We start from the raw sequence: 23536 nt of genomic DNA, 5'->3' as shown, positions 1-23536 counted from the left end.
TTCAATGAAACCAAAACTGTTTAATTGCTTATACTGCCAGAAAATGCAATAAGTGATTCAAGCAAGCGTTCGATGACTATATAGTTTTCAGAACTAGAGCTTAAACATGAATTACTTGACCCTTAATTTAAGTATCGTTAGATCATCGAAGTTATTGAAGTATTTAAAGTCATTGTTCTATCAGCATAAGTCAATAACGATTCCAGTGAAGGAAGTAAACATTGACTGCACTATTCGTAAGATATATCCTTCAATATTCGGAAAACTATAGAAAAATGGAAGCTCTGATTTAAAACTTGTGAGATGTTTTTATAACAATTAATTGATCAAAACTATTTTTAACTATTAATATAATTATTATAATATTTTAATATTAATATAATATTATTATAATGTTTGTGTTCTTCCAGTTTAAGTTCTATATCTCTTATAAGAGATCTTGTATTTGATAGATACATGTTGATCAATAATTGAAATGCAATTAGAATAAAATCAGAATAATATAAAAATAATATCAAAATAAACTAAGAATAATATCAGAATAAAATCTGAATAATATCATATTCTTTATCTGACTCTAGATATATATGTGACATACATATTCGAAACTAAAATCCCTTCTTTTTTTTCATAAAAGAAATAACTTTATATTACCTATATTATATTCTAATATAATATATATATATTCAAATAGTGTGAAATATATGTGTAATTGTTATAGATAATAACACAAGATAGTTCAATATAAAGCTAAAAGTCTTTAAAGTGAACTTTAAAGCCTCAATTCCTTTCTGACGCTATCTATACTTATAACTCTCTTCTCTTAATAACTTCTCTTAATATATATGCGTCTACGTACTTATATTACACCATTTAATAATACCAAATATGTTCTCAAATATCAAATAAATTGCCAAATTTTATTTTAATTACAATACACATCCCATAACTTAAATAATATAAAATTATCTTGAAGCTATACATCACTGAACATAACTGAAGCTTTAAAAATATTTAAAAAATAATTTTCTTTTATATCCTATGATGAGAAATGTGTCTTTAAATAAAAAATATTTATTGACCATTAATTACCAGGTACTGAGAACTACTGCAACGAACGGAGAACTGTGGTACCAATGACCTAGACTTTCCATAATCTGCACAGTTAAACAATTGACCTTTTGAGTCCATTCAGATACTTAAGTGTTTATATGATCTCCTCATCAAATAAACATTTGTTTATACAAAAAGATGGAATCATATACATATATATACCTATATATATATATATATACCCATATATTATATATATTATATATATTATATATATATATATATATATTATATTATATGCATACCTATATATATTCATTATTATTTTATTTTATTTTATTTATATATATATATTTTTATTTTTATTTTATTTTATTTTTATCTTATTTTTATTTTTTATTTTATTTTTATTTTTATTTTTATTTTTATTTTATTTTATTTTTATTTCATTTTATTTTTATTTTATTTTATTTGTATTTATATTTTGTTTTTATTTTTATTTTATTTTATTTTATTTTATTTTATTTTATTTTATTTTATTTTTATTTTATATTATTTTATATTATTTTTATTTATTTTTTATGTATCGAAATTGAATGTGAAAAAAATTCATAAACAAACTAATTTTTTTCGAAATGCGAAATACTCGGATAACAAAAACTACAAAAATCTTAATAAACATAACAAATTTGAATTTACAAAATGGAATGTAAATTCAATACAATAAAACCGGGAATTTTATTGGATTAACAACAAAAACCTAAGCAGACATCGTTGTGGTTGACATCATCTGTTTACATAAAAATATTTGAAATTATTAGAAATAAAAACAAAAAAAAAGATGACAGCGAAACAGCTTTACAATGGAAAATAGCGGAATGACGGAATGGAAACTTAAAACAAAAATAAAAACAAAAACAAAAACAAAATTGAAAACAATAATGAAAATAAAAATAAACTAATTATTAGAAAACTCATACGTAAACAAACTTATAATTGCAGTGCCCAAAAGAAGAAAGAAAAGCTATTCTTAGTAATAGTCAAACGTGCCACAACAACTGTTGAGATCATTTAACTCAAAATCAAAATTAACAACTTCGACTCAAAACAATCACTCAAAATAAACTTAACTTCAAACGAAATAGGCCTAAATGCATAAGCTATGAGTGTTGAATAAACTTTGGTATAAGCTTCTTGCAGACAAAACTGAATTTGTTTTCTTAACTAAACAGAGTGTGTGGAATATGTATACACACATCAGTGTACGTCTATATCATTCTTTCGTACATATGCATATGTGTGTTTGCTAATGTGAAAAATGTGAAAAACTAGAAAAAAGTAATCACTCACAACAGAAGTCAACTCAAATAAATAAAAAGTCAACTCACAACAAAAAAAAAAGAAAAAATGTTTTTTTGTGGATTTCAGCAGCTGAAAATGTGGTGTGGCACAACACCCAACTCAGTCGCTCCAGTGCCGAGTTGCTTGTAAGACGTTTCCGAAAAATCTTTCCCTCAGAAAATTTAAGAAGAATTTTGTTTAAGGTTTGTGTGTTTGTGTTAAAAACGAAAATATTAAATAAAAAAAAATAATTTGAATAAAAAAACAATTACACATAATACTTTTTTAATAAAATGTGCAATGTAGTTTTTGTTTACAATATTTTTGTGTTCAACAAAAAATTAAAAAAAAAAAAATTTAGTTTAAATTTAATTAAAATACATTTAGTGTTTTTTTTCGTTAATAAATTTGGACTATTAATTTTATTAATTAAAATTAATTTATTTTTAATTGTAAATTGTTTAATTTGTAGTGCAAAAATGATGTCTTCAATGAAATATCTTCTTGCTGTGGCTATCATTGCCAGTTTATCTTGCTCAGGTAAGTTATAAACAAGAACATCCATTAGTAAAAGATATAACATATATGCTTAGGATCGCTTTCGCCGTCTTAAGTATATATGAGATCAGCAAAGTTGATGACTTAAGTCAGTATTGCAATTTAATTTACGAACACGAAATCGGTCCCGAAAGTGAATAACAGATAGGTTACAAGTTCCAACTACAAAAACAGTCCTTAATATACATAACTACTAAAAAGCATAATTAGGCGTGGTCTTTAATTATTTTATGAGTTCATTCAGAGTTACAGTTAGAATATGTTTAAATATATTTATAAAAACAACAATATTAGTATGTAGTACAGGGTGTGTCAATGACAGTTACTAGCTATTCAAATGTAATGCTAAAGAACTAGTTTTTTCATGATGTCATGTTGGAAAATATCTTAAGTTGGTATATTCTAACTGAAACAACTTTGACTTTAGAAAACTAAAAAAAAAATTTAAAAACAAAAATTATGAAAAAATTAATACTTAATAAAAATCATAATAATATTAACAAAATTAAAAAAAGTTAATTAAACTTTTCTTAAAGTTTTGATATCCATGGCATATCCGTATTATAATTAAAATAATAATTATTATTAATAATAAATAATTAATTAAAATATAATTTTAGATCAATTTTCAAATAAATAAATTTAAATTTTAAAATAATTAACATAAATAAAAAATAATTTCAATACTTAAATTTTCTCACTTTTAAAATATTTCTACTGAAAAATCAATTTTTAAATAAATAAATTTTAATTTTTAAATAACTCATTTAATAATGGATTATTTCTACCACAAAATTTTCCCTTTTAAAAGAAAATTTTACTGAAAAATTCATTTGTTTAAAATTCATTTTTGTGTTTTTTTTTCCTCACTATTAGATTTTATTTCGAAACAAAATTATTTTTATGAAACATAAGCATAGTTATTTTAATTAAAAAATATACTGGTTTAAATACTAATTTCTGTAGTTAAATTACCCACATTTTCATATCACTCCAAATGTGTCAAGATTTTAATTAAAAAATTCATTCTATTAGAAATTAAATTGGAAATTCTTAATTTAAAAAAATGCATTTTGAAAAATACATTTAATTAAAAACTAAATTCTATAGTTAAATTACTGGTTCCCTTATATTATCCCACATCACAAAAACTTTTATTAATAAAACTAAAATTTATTAAAATATCTCATTAATTAAAAAATTATTTTTGTAATTTATACACGTTTACTTCAAAACAAAGTAAATTTTTAAAACTTAATCATTTTAATTATAATGTTCACTTAATATCGTTTCATATCGGAATAATTATCAGTATTTCCATATTACCCATTGTTTTCGAACCTCGTTTAATTAAATTAATTTAATTAAATTATTTTTTTTTGTTCTCCAATTTTTTTACTCTTATTTTTCTTATAATTTTTACTTCAACGCATGATATATGTGAAATAATTATTTTTTTTTTTTGCATATATATTTTTCTGTATGTTAATATTCAGTTAATAAGATCTAAAAATAATAATAAATTTTTAATATGTTAATATTAATTTAAATATGTTGTATTTATTATTTGAAAGCTTATTGGTATTAAGAATTATTTAAACACGGTGATTATATGATAAATCAACATTAATATTTAACATAAAAAATAATATTAATATACTGTATTTTTATATAATAGAAAATTATATTTGTAATTATTTAAAAAACAATTAATTTTAAAAACTAAAGACTGTAATGTAAAAATATTAATTTTAGCTATGAAGAATATAAAAAATATATTATAATTCTATTTTAAAAAATAACTAAGCCTTAAAAATTTTTTTAATGAGAAAAGTAAACTGATATTTAATTAATTATGAAGTATTTAAAAAACAGATGATAAAAATAAAATACTTTGTGTAAACAAAATAATTATTTAATGTATTAATAAATATATTTAATAAGCATATTAAAATGATTTTTATATTTTAATATAATAAAAAAATAATACACGTAAATAAATATTGAAGAAAATTAAAGAAAAATTTAAAATAAAAATTTTTTAATAAATTCTGTTCTAAATTAATTATTTTACTAAATATATTAAAAAATGTAGATAACTATTTAAGTAAACAATTAAATTTATTAAATTTTGTTGTTTAATTAAACAAATGCTATTTTCTTATATTTATAAGAGGGCTAATTAATTAATGTTATACAACTTGTTAAAATTATATATTTTTAAAATTTTATTTTATTATCATCAATATGTATAATGTAGTACATAGTTTCGTTCCGGGTGCTAGAGTACACTTAAGATGATAGTCTTAAAAATATTGATGGCAATGAAATATATTCTTTAAAAATAGTTTAAAAAATATTAAACTAATATATATATATAATAATTAATATATATATATATACATATTCATATAAATATATATATATATATACATACATTTATATATATAAAAACAAGTATATTATTTAATATGGACCTATTAACCCGTTCAAAAATATATTTATTAAGATTTATAAAATTTTTTAATTTCAAAATTATGATAATTTATAACATAAATTATAAATTTTTATATATTAAAAACCAAAGTAGCACATTTTTCTTTAAGATATTATTTGCGAAAAGTATTTAACTGAAATAATATTTGTTCTTATTTCAAAAGATATCTCTGAGCAAACACATTTAAAACTATAAGAAGACCTATATACACATATATATATTTATAAAAATGACATAATTTATAAAAACCAGTGCACATAAATATTATACATTAACGTATGTTTTGCTTTAAATTTTGTTTGCGCAAAAAAAATATTATATTATCCATATCCTTATATATATAGATACATATATAAATACATAATAAATATTTTTAATATGCATAATTTCATATAGGTATTTATTTAAGAATTAAATTGAACTGTATATGTATATAGAAAATATACTTATATACGAACACTTATTATTATATAATTTTCGTCCGTTTAATAGAGGCGTCCGCTTAACAGGGGCTAAGCTACTCTAAACAATGAAAAAAAAAACAATTGGGTTTTCGATATATTGTCCCCACAAGTGAATTGTCCCCGGCGTTACTTTCATGTGCTGTAGTACTAGCACAGATGTCGTTAAGCTTAACACTATAAGGTGTCTGAGTTTCAATATGTCAGAGAAAGCGTTTTATTATAAATGAATAAATCTTCCCTAGGGTGAGAGTTCGTACAAAATGACTACAGACCAAAATCGAATTTAATTCAAAAAGTTTTAATTTCTCCTATTTGTTTTTCTGTTGATTGTAGTATTTAAAGTGAAGTATGTAATTAACTTATCAATCATATATATTAAGTATAATAGTTATAGGGATATACTACCAATATCTTACTACCAATATCTTGTACCAAGATGAGGTTAAACTACACAATATATTTTGTTTCATTTTTTTTAGCAGTTCATTTATTTAATTTAAATAAGATTTAGCACCACTTTTATATATAGTCAAAAATGTATCTATAAATGTAAATATATAATGTGTATGTATAGAAAATATTATTTTCATTTGTGTCACTTTCAAATAATAATTTAAACCTAAAACTATAACTCCTTTATCATTTCTTTTTTAATATTTTCATGGTTTTTATAGGATATACAAATATTTAAAAATATACTATATCTATATAGTAGAACTATATACTATATAATACAATTTTATAAAACTGCATATATATTTTATTATTATTAATCGCTTATATTATCAAGAGGTGATTCTATCCCTTACATTCGGTCTCCTAAAAACGAACGCTACTCACAGCAGGTGCTAATTGTATCCGTATGCTCTGAATAAAGTATTATAGATGAGTCTATATCAAAGTGCATAAAAACTTTAAAAGTTTTCCATAAAATATGAATACTGCTTTATGATACCAGCCGGCTGCAGTCCAACATCAATTATTGTATAAGTTTTCCACATTAGGTATTATGCAAAATTTTAATAGAATAAATATTATTCTATTATTCAAATCACGACCATTAACCAAATTTTGAACAAATTCGTTACTTCAATATATTTATTGTTTTTTAATAATAATATTGTTTATTAAATTGTTTATTTAATAATAAAAATTGTATCTATTAAATTAATAATAACTTGGCTATCTTAAGTTAAAAAATTTATTATTAGATCTAATATTTAATATATATTTTTATTTTCTAATATTTTTATATGCCAAAATTTGAATATTAAAAAAATAAATTTCGTTTGTTGAAAAGTTTAATTATAGACAAGTATTTATTTTAATATAAATTAATTTTTTTTTAAAATAATTTTTTAGAAATTCTCATTAAAAGCATTTCATACCTTAGAGTATTACTTATAATCAATAATCCTTTGAAAATCCTTAAAGGAGAACTTCACTTATAGAATTGTACTTACCACCTTTTTAATCAAAAAATCATATGGACTTCTGATTCGTATACTAATTAAATTAGTCACTGATATATATATACCATTATCGACTGTCTGGTATTTTGACATATATATTATATGAAACTAAATATTTTAGATGTTGTGTTTCTCAATCTCAAACTCATTATTTAAGTTTCTATATAAAATGTATTTAATTTCAGTTAGGTGATTATTTTTGCTTAGCCTTGATTATATTTGCGAAGAGTAAGTTTTTATTATCTTTTTTTGGATATAAATTTAACAACAACTTTTTTAATCAATCTTTAATTAATCTTGATTAATTATTAATACACATGTTTTAATAGAATAAAGCATTTCTATATTTTTTATTTGTTTATTTAATTATTTTTTTTTTTTTATTTTAATTAATGTGTAGTATATACTATCATATCTATAAACTTTTTTATGAGCACCAGCTACCAAGACTTTCCATTTAAACATTTATACAATTCTCTAAGGTGTTTCTAATGTCACTCACTTAGGTCCAATGTGATATCTAAGATTTCGGTTACACTGTTTAAGAAACATAGGTTAAAAATACTTTAATTTGTATTATCAGGCAATTTTGTCATTTTAGCAAAATAGTTACTGTCTTTCAAGCACATACTGAGGATATTGGATATACACTTAAAAAACAAGCTCTTCACATTCGATTTAATAAACTTTTTTGCAATATCATTACTTTTATTTTTTATTTATGAGAGACTGCAAATATGACAAACAGATTTTAGTATTATGTATGTGTATGGTAGATTATAATTTATTATATTCAATAAAAACTTTTCTCTCCGGGTTACTAATAGTTATTAAACATATAGAAACTGTTACTTGTTAATCTCGGCCAGTTCCATGTAAATTTTATAATAAAATATATGTTTTTTTATGTATGCATTAATATAACAATTTTTTTATACATAAATTTCTATTCATTCTTATAGCTTATGCTGTTGTCTGCTACCAATGTGAATCTCATTCGAATCCAAACTGCGGTGAAAAATTCGAAGGTTCTAATAACATGAAATTCGATTGTTCCAAAGTCGCACCACCACGCTTCTTACAACAATACTATCCATCAGTCAAAAATGCTACAGGTTGCATGAAGAAGACTTTTGAAAGTGGTAAGTACAACAATAACTTTCACATGTTAAACAAGTATTTAATACAGGGTTTAGGAAACCAATTTAACTTCAGATAATAATTAAAAAAATATAATAATAATAATAATAATAATAATAATAATAATAATAATAATAATAATAATAAATAATAATAATAATTAATAATAATAATAATAGTAATAATAATTATAATAATAATAATAATTAATATAATAATAATAAATTAATAATAATAATAATAAAATAATAATAATAATAATAATAATAATAATAATAATAATAATATAATAATATAATAATAATAATAATAATAATAATATAATAATAAATAATAATAATAATATAATAATAATAATAATAATAATAATAATAATAATAATAATAATAATAATAATAATAATAATAATAATAATAATTAAAAAAAGATTATATATAAAATTATATAATAATTATAACACAATTATTATTGTTATAATTATAATATAATTATTATTATTATATTATTATTTTAATTATTATTATTATAATTACAATATAATTATTATGTTTGTAATTATAACATAATTATTATTATTATTATAGTATTAAAATTATTGTTACAATTATAATATAATTATTATATTTGTAATTATAATATAATTATTATTATTATAGTTATAATATAATTATTATTATTTTAATTATAATAATAATTGTATTATTAATATTATTATTATTAAATAATTATTACAATTATTATTATATAATTATATATAAATATATATAAAACTAAATGCATTACTAACAAATAAATTCAAACTTTGAAAAATATAATTCATATACAACTATTAAAATTATTTTTAAAAATATAAATATATTATCTTCACTAATAATTCAACCTTAATCTTTAGTCATCTTCAAAGTTCTAAAAATATAATAGATTATAGTCGAAATAGTGGTGAAAATAAAATATAATTTTTAAAAAAAATTTAAAAAGTTGTGTATTATTTGAATAACTATAACAATAAAAATAAAATAACAAGAAAAATTCAAATTCAAAAATATATTTTAAAATCTAAAGAGATTTTTGAATTTTGGTGTCCAATAACAATATATTTATATACTATTAATTGTACATTTCGAAAACAAAATGAATGATAATGAAAGAAATATTACATTTTTTATATTATATTATAAATATTATAATATAATAAATAGTTTTTAATTTTTCATATGTTAATTATTGACGACAAAGAAGCTATTTTAAATGTTAGAAGGGTTCGAATTGAAAAGAAAAGACAAGAACAAAAATTTAATTAAAATATTTAAATTTGCCTGACCATATACTATATATCAATTTATTCTATATATAAAATATTGTATGTTCTCTTTGTAATTATTTTGAATGTATTGCGGTTTTCAAGTACAAAGAATTTCGAATATATTTCGTGTGGTATATACTATATAAGCCATATCTATAGTCATTGCTTTATAAGCAGTTAGAAACTGTAAAAATTTCCATTGTATGTGGATTTCTACAAACTATTTTATATGACCACACGGATCCCTTGAAAAAAAAAATTAAATAATAATATATTTAAATAATATAGTTTTCTGATTCGTATGCTAGTTAAATTAGTTACTGATATATCCATATCATATCCACTGTCTTCATATTATTCTGGTATGTTGAGAACCATATATATATTCATTACTTTATAATCAGTTATAGACTATAAGAATTTCCGTTGTATGTGGATTTGTATAAACTATTTTATATGACCACAGGAATCCCTTGAAAAAAAAAAAAATATAATCATATGTTTAAATCATATAGTTTTCTGATTCGTATGCTAGTTAAATTAGTTACTGATATATCCATATCATATACACTGTCTTCATATTATTCTGGTATGTTGAGTACCATATATATTAATCACTTTATAAGCAGTAACAGTTACTGTAATGATTTCCATTGTATGTGGATTGCTATAAACTATTTTATATGACCACACGTATCCCTTGAGATTTTCTAAGTCCGCTACTGTCTTGATACTAAATCAAAACAAAAGCAGAATACTTTTTTTATTTCATTTTATTTTGGATGTGTTTAATTATGTATATTTGAGTAGCTTCTATCTTGTATCTGTTAGCTTTTGCCGTGCTTATTTACGTGTTCATCCACTATTCTTGTTATACCACAAATATTTTACACATTGAATCACATTTAACGCTAACATCATACATTCAAAATTGGTATGATGTCATTTCTTGGCTAAGATAATTGCGTCTTGGTTGAAACGTAACCGCTTTTAGGTTTCGCGGTTTCGAATTGTACTAGGCTTAGAGGAACAATAAAAGATATTTTATAAAACAAAAAAATAAATAATAATAATAATAATATATACAAAACTCAGCTCACAGTGGGAACTGTACTCATACAACCTTATTTGTGTTTAAGTATCTATAATATAAACAAAACAAAAAAAAAAAAAATAACCGGTACGAGATGTTGCAAACAGTCGTGAAAACAACAAATTATTGCATTAAAATATAATTTGAAACATGTCAAGAAATTTGTTAGAGTCGCTGAATTAATATTGAATATCAAATATATAATATATTTTATATATATATATATATACATATACTATGTTAACAAGCTTATTAGAAAGCAATTTGTTGACATTTTTTACTTATTTATCATCAATATAAATTTTTAATTCAAACACGAAAAATGTTTTTAATTTTGCTTAATTAATTAATTAATTTCATTCATATAATTAAAACACTTTATAAAAAATGTCTATAAAATTTAATAAATTCAATAAACTCCATTAAATTATTTAACATTTTAAAAATAATATCTTATATATCTTCACCAAACACATAACATTTAATATTCTCTTCCAGTTATAACTAAAGATATAATAATTACAAATTTTATAATTACAAAAAAAAAAAATAAATAATAACAAAAGCATTGATTATTCACTAAAAATTGCTATTTACTATACAATTTTAATTACTTAATTTTTTTTTCAAATTACTTTAATTATTTTTGTTTAAATAACGAAATCTTGTAAAATAATCAGTGCAAATTCTTCTACAAATTGCTCGTTGCCTTCAATAATTTTATGTGATTCAGTTAGCAATCTTATTAGATTTCATTTGACACGATTCGAACTCAACCAACCGGAAAATTGAGTTTCTGATGTTTTCTACACAATAAACCACTGAAAAACTATTAACAGTTAACAGTGAAATTTTCCAATCAATATCTCATTAACAACAGTGCTTAAAATAATGGACGATAGTTTCTTAAAATATAGATTGATTACTATAGCTGACCGTCTCCTGACAACTTTGAGGTCATCACAATAAGCAGTGCTTCTTGCGAAAATTTATTAAAAAAGTAAAACAATAACAACAAAAGATTTTATTATGCTCATTTATAATCTGCAACAACAGAACAAAATTGATATTTGCTATTGGTGCGCCTATTGTTCCAATTTCTGGAGAAAAAACTTTTAAAATATCTTGTGCATGTCGATGAACATTGCTTCGTTAGTTGAATATGGTAGCACTACTTACTTAGACTTATTAAAAATAATATTTCATATATTTACTTATATAGAATACGTCAGAAAAGGAACTTTGCGAAGTCAAATAGTAAATGATAATACAAAAGTAGGTATGCAAGTATCGTTATATTTCTCAGATCGATGTTTTAGGGTTTTTACGTCTTGCTATTGTTTTAGTTCTCAAGTAGACAGGATTATAGACTAAACTAAGTAAGTATATTGAACCTTAAAAGATCGTTTTCTATAGATATTTTGGTATGTATCACTAAGTGGTGTTAGTTATCATTCATTCACTATATCACCACTGGGAAAGCCTGATAATTTATAAAAATTTTATTGTAAAATCCCTTTTTTTTTAAATAAAACTGAATGTATATTTGTAAATCTTTATTCTATCGTCTGAGCTCTTCAAAGCGAAACTAATGGATTATTGTGCTAACTGTCTTTCTTACTAACGTTCTTATAGAAACGTTTCAATAGAAAGATCTCTATGCTTATCACAGTTTGAAATATACCAGCAGAATTTGAATATCTTCCTAACTTTGATATTTGAGAATTTTCACAGTTATTTAAGCATGGACTTAGCTACCTTATTAAAGCTGACAGAACTATACACAGGAAAGATGGATTGATGAATTGCTCTAGACAAGCATTCTCTGTCTTCAATTTAACGCTTTGTTTTTGTAGGGAGTGCGAAACTGATTGATTTGAAGAAATATTGATTCAATGAGTAAAAACTAATTTTGTTGCCTTGATTTGGTGTTTCTAAATCAACTTTCTTTTTAAGAGTCAGGCTTAGACATATCATTGTATCATTACACTTAATTAACATACACTTAAAAAAATATATTTCGCAACTGTCAATATTCTTAAATTTATTGCCTTAAATTTGTCATTTCTTCAAGTAGTTAATCAGTTCTGGTTAAACTGTAGAAAGCCGAATAAATTTATCTAGAAAAATTTTTTCAGCACTGAAGAAATTTATCTAGTTAAATTTTTTTAGCGCTGAAGTAATTAAATTTATATGGGTAAATAAAAATAGATTAAATCTTTATATATAATCTAAAAATAGATTACCTTTATCTAGGTAAATTTATGTAGCGCTGGATAAATTTATCTAGATAAAGATAATCTATTTTTAGGTTAAAGATAAAGATTTAATATATTTTTATTTATCTAAATAGGTTTGTCTAGCTTTTCACAGAGAGCGAGAGAGAAATTTCTTCTCTGTAGAGAGAAATTTATTTGCATCTACATCAAAATACAGGACGGATGTTTTATCAGCGTATAAAGATAATGCATTGGGTTCTATTTTTGAAATATCCACGCTAATATTTAAGTAAATTATGAATAGTAATATAATATATAAGAATTTATATTATTTAGATATAAATTTTCTATTCATAATTTAAAAAATTATTAAACATTAAATTGGTATGTGTATACATGTATGTATATTTATATCTACTCGAAAACAAATAAAAAAATATGTGTTTGTATATCTAAAAAAATGTATTTATTTAGAAATAAATAAAAACAAATCTATATAAATATATATACATTAAAAACGAATACATCGATAAAAATATATTTATTTAAATATTATTTATTAAAAAAAAATAAATAAATGAATAAATGTGTAATTGTAATAACAACTGAAAAATTTAAATACCTATTGAAATATGTAGGTAAAATAATTGTATGAATATTTTTAGATGTAATCACTGCTGATAATAATTTTATTCAAAAGAAATATGTAGAAAATTTTCTCAAAATTAAAATAAACTTTTGCACGCAAATTTATTGCTAATTAAGAATAAAAATATTAATTATAAGAGATCCATGTGATATCGCCAAGGTTACTAGAAACCACGTGAAGCTCAATATAAGTATCAGAAAAATAAATACGTTAATATATATAGTATACCCGTACGTACTTCAAAATAGGCTCAGGGTCTTACTCAATAGCGATTTCATGGGCTAATCTTAAAGTATTGATTTATTCTCTTGCTTTGGAGTAAGTGAAAAAAGCAATATATGAAGCTATGATACTAGTAATGACACTTGGCAGGTTCTGTAAATGTGTTCCGGAAAACATATATGCATTGCTTCTTACCCTGCTCTATGAATTGATCTGCTATAGTCATAACTTCTTCTTTTCTTTCTGCAAATAGCGTACTAAAAAATTCTATTACTTCTCTTCCTCCTTGAGACTCTCCTCTTTCCACAGTAACTTAAAATTATTTATAAATTCAATATTTGCCATGACTATCGTCTTGCTAATCAAGTTTTCTGCCATCTAACTAATAATAAATATATGGTATATACAGAGCCTATTTACTTACAAAAGCCTACTTTATTGTACTGTTCAGGAGAGAATATAATTTTTTTTTGTATGAAAATGATTTCCTTCTAATTTCCTTCTAATGAATAACTATTTTATTGAATTATATATTCCCTTGATTGAATACTTATATCATTATTGTTGTAATAATATAATTCCATGTTCATAAAACTTTTATATTTTCCTAGCAAAATGCAGATTTCAATAATTTATCATGTGGTTACTTGAAGTAAAGAGTTTGTTATCTTAATAGTTTTATATACGGTGAAATAAGTAAATATCTAAAGGTATCAGAGCCGGGGAATATGATGGGTGTGATGTGTTACTCAATTCAAATTGAATTCGGCGGCTTGTCAAACTTATACTTAGGTCATGAATTATCTTAGTCGAACAATATTCTTCTTTTATTGATAAGAATTGAACATGATATAATCCTGTAGAATTAACACTGTTTTTGGTGGAATATGGTGGGTATTGTAACACATCCAGTTTAAACAGATAAAGTTTTCGACAGCTTATGAAACTTATAATGAAGTCTCGCAATAAAATTCTATGATTTTTTATTAGGGCTATAAAATTTCTTTGAATCAATAATTAATAATAACAAATAATAATAATGAATTCTCGCATTATCTTCTTCTATACTTCTTCTGAATTAATCACGATACTGGTAATATCTTTATCTTGATGGATGTGGACTTTGTAAAGGTTTAAGTTGCTTCATTTCTTTTACTGCATTATGTTTTGAGTATTTTAATGTTGTATTGCCATTCATTGTAAGGACTTATAGTTCCCATTAAATGGAACTAGTCTCATGATTCTTTCAAGGAGTATTCTTAGATATTTGTTTTAATATGAGTTTTGCAACTGTTTATAAACTGACTTGTGGCTAGTACTATGTTAATGTACTATAAAATCCATTTAAATAATCTATTGTACTATAGATGAACAATAGATGAATTTGGAATCTTTATTTTTAAAATTTTATACATCATTTACAATATGTTAATTTTTTCGTTATTATTATTAATATTTTATTTAAATATTTACCAACAAATGTGTGTATACATGTAAACATTTACATATTCATATTTTTAAAATTTTTCCCACAATATGCTTAAATAAGATAATATTTATTATATACTATATTGTGGTTAAACCGGCAATGTAAAGTAAATGAATGAGTCAAATAGTCGATAAATCACAGCCGGCTGTATCTCGTTATTGCCTTATAGTAATGCATTCCTATAATCTGTTAAAATTAATTAGATTTGAAATGTGGTTTTAAATGAGCTCATCATATTTGCTATTTAAATTCTTATGCCTGTTATTATAAAAATAAAATAAAATAAAATAAAATAAAATACAAAAATAAAAGATAATAAAAATATATACAAAGCGATGCCGATAGACTCCATACAATCTCGTTCTAGGAACTTCGCACAACAATAACATTATTGTTTACCTGTTAAAAAACTTAATAAACAAATAAACTTGTTAATAGTCTTGTTAAAATATTTTCAATTTTGTTATAACATGAAATTATAGCAAATAATTATTGTAATAAAATAAATAAAATTTAAAGAGAATTTAAAAGTATTTAATAAAGTAAATTATATTTACAGTACTTAAATAATTCAATCAATTAGCAATACTTTCTTCTAATTTAAAAAAAAAAACAGGAGAATATATAACATATATATATATATATTTTGTGTTTATGATTTTGGAAAAAACTGGAGACGACGATTGCCATAACTTTTTCGTTAATAGTATATATAATACAACATGATCACAAGCGTGATTAATATGATATATACATATATATATATATATATATTTAATATAATTCTTATATTTCTATTTTATTTGTTTTAGAATTACTAAATTCTTAATTCAAATATAAATATTCATTGCTGTACTGTACTTTAAGCGATAGTTGGTTCACCCCAACAGTTATGGTAAGGTATTCCTCTTCAGCAGAACACAGTTGAGATTGCTGGTGGGATATTTAACGGGTCACCATGGACTGCGTTATCACCTTAATAAAATAGGTCTATCCGAAGAGATGGAGTGTCGATTCTGCTTAGAAGCACACGAGACTTCCAGTCACATTTTCTGTGACTGCCCGCCTTGATCTGGGCCAGCAGGAGATCACTGGGAGGAGAGCTGCTCTCCCCTTCTGATATTAGGAGGTCCTCAGCGGACGACATTTTGGCCATCATTCGGAAGACGGAATGTCTTCTGTTCGGTTAGGGTCTGCTGCTAGTACCCCGTTTATTCCTATCCTATACTATAAACAATGACTGGTTACGGCAATGATTGGAGTAGTTGTCCCCGACTTTTTTTTAAATATATAACTACAAAAAAAATATATATTTTTATATAGAAATATGCAAAAATTATCAGAATATAAAAATAACTCATTTTATTAATAAATATTTATGAAAATAAACAAATTTTTAAAAAAAAAATATTTAAAAAGAAATGAAATAAAAATAAAAAATAAAGGAACAAATTAAATAATTTATGAGTTTGAGGTTGATAAAAATAAATACCAAAAAAAAAAAAATTATAATTAAAATTGCAACTAATTAAAAATATATTCCATAAAAACAAGCTCAAATTAAGAATAATAAGAATGTAGTAAGAAATTCATTTTTAATATCAAAAGCGGTAATAAGAAATTGTTTAAATATTATCAGCGGTCACCACTGATGATACATGTCTAGAGTTATCCGTAACATCTGTATAATCAGACAAAGAATTGAGCTGTTAAAACTTTTTTTAATTATTAAAATTTTCTATTTCCTCCTTTTTTATTAAAATAGTAATATTTTTAATAAGAGAAAGAGAGAGAGCGACAGACAAAGAGAGAGAGACAGACAGAAAGAGAGACAGAGAGAGAAAGTGTGAGAGAGAAAAAGCCTTTAGGCATGTAATGGGCATTAACAGAGTGGATTTAAGAGGTGATCAAAGAAATAGGAATTGGTTATACTTGTTTAAAATTAATTTTCCATAAAGATAATTTTTATTCAAAAATGAGTCAAAGAATCACAGATACTTTTCAATTTCAAAAAATAATTTAAATTTTTCTCTCAATCAAACATATCACACGATATTAATAAATATATTTCTATAATACTCTCTATTAACGATAATATATATACCATTTTCACTGTTCTACTATATCACTTCCAGTCTATTAAACCCCTGAACACTTTTTAATTGGCAACAATTCACAAAATTACAATAATAATTTATATTGTATTAGATATTTTAATATTAATAATCATTTTCAACATAGTTTGTGCGAAATAAATTTGTTTTTATAATTTGATGATGAGGTCAGATCTATTCATATATAATAAATAGACCAACGCCTCAGCTTCAAAGTATTTATCCACGCGCATTTTATTGTTTTGCAAGAGACACATCGTTTCAAGTTTTTTTTTATATAAAATAGTTTGACTTTTTTTTTCTTTTTATATTGTATATATTATTTTTGTTGTGTTTGTCCATAATAATTGGCTCTGGCATTGTCTTATACATTGTGACCGAAAGGTTTTCGGAGGTTCTCATTTAAAATTCGCGCGCTGTATATTTTTCGATATTTTAAGTTTATGTAGTTTGGCAGCACTGTCCTTAATTACTATGCCAAAAATGAGCGCGATCTGTCAGACAGTTCGTTTACGGCAGCTGTTGAAACCAGTTCACCTCAGTAGTGCGTTGCGAAAAAAACAATGGAAAAAAATATTGAACAAAGAGTTTGCATCAAATTTTGTTTTTCGAACGAAATTTCGTGTGCAGAATCGTTGCGAATGCTACAAAAGGCTTATGGGGAATCAGTTTTATCGAAAACTCAAGTTTATGAGTGGTACAAAGCCTTTCAGGACTGTCGTACGACCGTCGAAGACATGCCGCGTTCTGGACGACCTTCGACCTCTACCACCGACGAAAACATTGAAAAGGCAAAGGAAATCGTGTTCAAAAATCCTCATGTGAGTGTTAGAGAGATAGCACGAGAGCTAGGCATCGGTCGTGAGATGGCTCGTTTGATTTTGGTGGACAATTTGTGTATGCGACGTGTCAACGCCCGGCTTGTTCCGATTCACCTCAATTTGTTCAACATTATCAACGATTTTAAGGCCAAACATTCAATAAATACCATCGAACAGCCACCGTATTCACCTGATCTTGCACCGTGTGACTTTTTCCTGTTTCCCAACCTCAAATTACCACTCAGAGGAACGCGTTTTGAATCCATAGAAGACGTAAAACAGAATTCGCAGAGGGAACTCAAAGCCATACCGGAAAGCGCCTATAAAAAATGTTTTGATGATTGGAAGAAACGTTGGCATTTGTGTATCGCTTCTAATGGAGCATATTTTGAAGGAGATAAAATAAATATTGATGAAGATTAAGAATTTTGCGTTTTATTTATTTATGACCGGAAACTTTTCGGTCACAATGTATATACACAATAAATACTTCATATATATTATCTATTCAATTTCTTTCAAAATTTAAATATGCCTGATACGTTTTGTTAAATAATAAAACGTAAACAAGAGAGAAAAAATTTGTTTTTTTTTTTGAATTTTTATATTTAATTAAATTTTATTTAAAAATTCATGATTGTCACTCAAACTGCAATGTTTACGTCACAACAAACTTGTTAACTAAACCGTAAAGATTCGTGATATTTGAAGAAGAAGTTATTAACAACTTTTAAGTTTGAAGATGAACTACTTTCAACTGGGAAGATCTGTCTTTAATTATTTATAACGAAATTTATAACGAAAAAATGCATTAATTTAAATTAATCAAAATATTAGCTGTAGACAATAAGTCTAGCAATTTTTTTCATAATTTAATTAAAAAATTAAAGAAAAATTTTCCAAAAACGGGGTCGCTTGAACCAAATCTTATTTTTCTTCTTTGCTTGGATGAAACGCAAGTTAGTGACTAAAGCACTTTTACTCAATAGTGTCAGTGACTATTTAGATCAATGATTTACAACTTTTTTTAACAAGGTCCACTATTATAGTTTTGTTTTCAATAGAGACTACAAAGTTTATGAATAATAAACTGTATGATTATTAGATTACAGGCATAGGTTATAATTATATGGGCCGTAAACTATGTATATAAGTACTTAGAAATTTTTTGTGCTTATTTTTAAATAAATGAGGTGTCATATCAAACTATAAACTATAAATCCATACCTGTTAAATTTGATTCAGGGATCATTATTAACTATCTTGTAGATCACCTGTGGTCCACGGATGTCCGCTTGGAAATCACAGCTTTAGAGCTCCATTGAATTGTGAGCTATATTTTGAAACCCAGCATATCTTTCTGACGGTATATATATTGCATTAGAAATGAAAGAGTGCAATTCTGAATAAATATGAACAATTTTAGCGCTCTGTCTTTTACATACTTTTGCAGGCTCTCAAGAATTTGTGTATCTCTTCATTTATAATGTACCATGGAGCTTTTAGTATATTATACTGAGAATAATATTCTGATAAGCTTTTTTTTTCTTTGCATTTGTATACAGAAAACTTTTATAAAATGAAGTCAGTATCTAAAAATAAAAAAATAAATAAATGAAATAAGTTAGCTATATAAAACAGAATAAATAATTATTAAAATAAATGTAATATAAAATTATACAAATTTAAAATTTATTTTGTCCATATTAAATGCAATTCTACACTGAGTTTTACAGTCAGCTAATGCTTCAGTAAGAGAAGATCTATATTCTAATTTATTGAGGAAATTTGAGTCAAAGGATCAATAGAACAATAGATCTCTATGCGAAATCTCTTAACTATACGGGTATAGTGAGGGCATAAATTTGCTCGGCTTACACGACACAAGCTGCCACTGCCATCTATCTATAGTACCGATCTAATTAATGAAATTAAAATAATATATGTGCTGACTTAAATGTAAAAAATATAATAGTTCTGTTTTTAAGCAGAAAAATTTTAGAACACTAAAAAATATGAACAAGAAAATTTTTTTTAATGTTAATTTTTTCTTGCCGATAGTGGCGCGTCTTTATGACGAAAAGAAACTATTTAAAAGTTAGACGGATTCGAATAGCAAAGTAATGACAAAGACAAAAATTTATTTAATTTATTGAAATTTTTCAATTTTTATTTTAATTCCATTTATTTTTTGGTTAAGCATAAAATTGCTTTAAATATTGCCTGATACCCATTATTAGTGATCTTTGAAAATTGTTATGGCTATTTTCAGTTTAATATTTAGTTTTAAACAAAACAAATCAACAATATTATATTAATATATTTAAATTTAATTTTTATTTATTCATAGGTGCCGATCGTCCGCATATTGTTCGTAGCTGTTACTTTGGTGATGTCTCCCATTCCCAAACTGGTTGCCAGAGTGATCCATCATTGCCTTTCAACAGACAATTGGCTTGTGATGTTTGTGCCGGCGATTTGTGTAACGGTTCCAGCACTACCGGACCTATCGCATTGGCTGTCATTTTATTCTTTGCATTGGCACGCATTCTTTCTTAAGTAATTACGCCTATAAATTCAGCAAAATTCATTCCCGCAATTCCAGCGCTTATTAAATTTTTATTCAAAATTTTCCTAAAAATCAAGAACTTTCGTTCTAAAAATTTTTATTTTCACTACATTTAAATTATTAAATATATTTTGCTGTTATAAATATTTTTATTTATATATTTATCATACATTTATAAAACAAATGAATAAATACAAAAAATTTTGGTTGGTTGCTAATTTCAGAACGTTCTCCTGAAATATAAGTTAATTATTATTGTAATTATTTTTTATAATATACTATTTCCATGTACAATTAATATATATAAGATCCATAATAAAGTGTGTATTTAAATGCCATTGTTCTTTGTTTTTTTGTTATTAATATTAATGTTGAAAAAATATAAAATAGTTTAGATAGTCAGGAGATTGGAGCAAAGGTTTATCGTAACAGCTGGTAATAACATGGATGCAGATATATATAGAAATGTTAGTGAAATCTAACCAAATTCAAAGTATTTATTTCAAGGAACCATATCATAGCCGGTGCGCTACTGTTCTACAAAATTGAGGCTTTATTCTCATATAAGTCGAAAATTTGGAAGCTCAGTAAAAACCCTTTCTTCTAGCCGCATTTAAAAAGGAATATTTTAGCGCAAATTTTAGGGTCTATACGTAAGGAATACTCATACACTCTAGAAATACGAAACATGTAGTATGCTATACATTATTATACATGACATGAAAAACTACTAATTGCAGATTTTGCACTAGATATAACATAGTAGATGTAGTGTATGTTGCTTAAAAAAAAAATAAAAAATAACTTTCCAACGTAGTCTGTAACTTAAGTATCATTAAATGAGCCTTTTGGGAAAATCATTTGTGTTGCTGATTTTCTAGTAGATTTCAGTAAATTAAACCATGTCTGCGCTCTAAAAATTAACTATTGTTTATGGCTCTAGTCTTGACATTCTTGAAGAAGATGTACTTATAGAACTTGTGTAGGTTAGCTTATATAGGTTATACCGTCGATCTCTGGTGTATGTACTTAGGTCTATTGGCCCATTGTGTTACAGTATATAGGAATAACTCAGGACTTACAACTACCTAGAACGTTTGGTGAAGCTTAAAATGTTATTTGGTGTAAAGTCTAGTAATTGGTCAAGATTCTCAAGAAAAGGAGCTCCTAACATATAAAATAGCCGCCGTGCGTCTAGGTACTCTCAACGTCTTTCTCTACAGCAGCGACAGGTTTGATTGAAGTGGAGATTCAATCTTCTGTCATGGTTCTCTAGTTTGCAGTGGCTTGTAAGTAAATCTACCAGAAGACTGATGCCGCTACAGCGCATCTCTATGAGAATTTTGGATTTTCTTTAAGCGGAAAGTGGCCAAATTGCATACAGATGCCTACATATCCTTGTGTCTTCCCATCTATTATTAAAGAACTTGTCTAAGTGAAAGGGAACTTTACCTAAAAAATATATGATATACGGCAGTTAGGTGGATCATGCCTACGGTAAAAAAATAAACTGTTTATTATTGCTCTTATTGACAATGCTTATGTCAGTTACATTGGTAACTGAAAGATGGCTTTTGTAGCCTTTCTTATTAACAAAGACATCGAAGCTAAACGCTATTTATAAACGCTATGCAGACATAAGTCCTAGCATGATAATTTACCTATACTAAGTTAATAAAAATATTTTTTAACAGATTAATTGAAAGCTATTAAGATCAATATTTATATGAACCAGTAAATGAAATGAAATATATCATAACATAATGTAATGAAATGGGTTATGGGTTAGGCTAAGGGCTTTTCTTTCAAATGTTATAAATTTTTAGCTTCACGAAATTAAATGATATATCTTAGAGACATACATATGTGATTGCCAAGAGATGACCTCACTATAGATAGCTTTTTCTGAAAAGTTTCTCATTGCTCCATAGAAACGAAACAAAGTAGTAATTTTGAACATATTTTAAGAGTTAAATTTAAATTATATCAATGTAAAAGAAATCATATTCACGAAAATATATAAATAATAAAATTTTATAAATAAAAACAAAAAGTGGTCATGAAGTGTATGAACTTGGTTACGACAGTTTGAAAGTGACTGATATACAAGTAAAAAATAATGAAAAAGCTTTTATCGTTCTTATAAGCTTTGCGAAATAAAACTGTAAAGTTGTCATTGGTTAGCTGGCAGTCAAAATACTTCGAAATATGTATCAAATTAACATCGAGATATTAAATATTTAATTAAAAACATATTATAAACAAAATATATAAAATATAAATTCTATCAAATTTATTTTGCTTTATGCAAAATTTTAATATTTTTTAACTTAAAAACAGACTTCAAAACGATTAAAATCATTAAGTAATGATCCAGTATTTTTAATTATAGAATAGGTTAAGTTAGGTTACTGTGACAGTCAGCTTAATTGACAAATACATTTAGAACATCAGATACCAGAATTTATTACTAATTACTGTAATAATCGCTTTATGATAAAAATAATTATTTTGTTGGTAATAATTATTAGT

At 24.2% G+C, this 23536-nt stretch overlaps 1 protein-coding gene across 1 annotated transcript; it reads left to right on the top strand.

The window, feature by feature from the left end:
• The first annotated feature begins 2490 nt into the window (after window positions 1-2490).
• Window positions 2491-21001, top strand: LOC119689629. The gene is made up of 4 exons (XM_038104499.1): window positions 2491-2597; window positions 2867-2934; window positions 8348-8527; window positions 20786-21001. The coding sequence occupies exons 2-4, from the start codon at window positions 2874-2876 to the stop codon at window positions 20992-20994; spliced, it is 450 nt and encodes a 149-aa protein (XP_037960427.1). The 5' UTR covers window positions 2491-2597; window positions 2867-2873; the 3' UTR covers window positions 20995-21001.
• Window positions 21002-23536: the final 2535 nt, after the last annotated feature.

This window comes from Teleopsis dalmanni, chromosome X (genome assembly GCF_002237135.1).
Source record: "Teleopsis dalmanni isolate 2A chromosome X, ASM223713v2, whole genome shotgun sequence".
Taxonomy (NCBI): Eukaryota; Metazoa; Arthropoda; class Insecta; order Diptera; family Diopsidae; genus Teleopsis; species Teleopsis dalmanni.
This window is presented reverse-complemented; position numbering and strand designations above follow the sequence as displayed.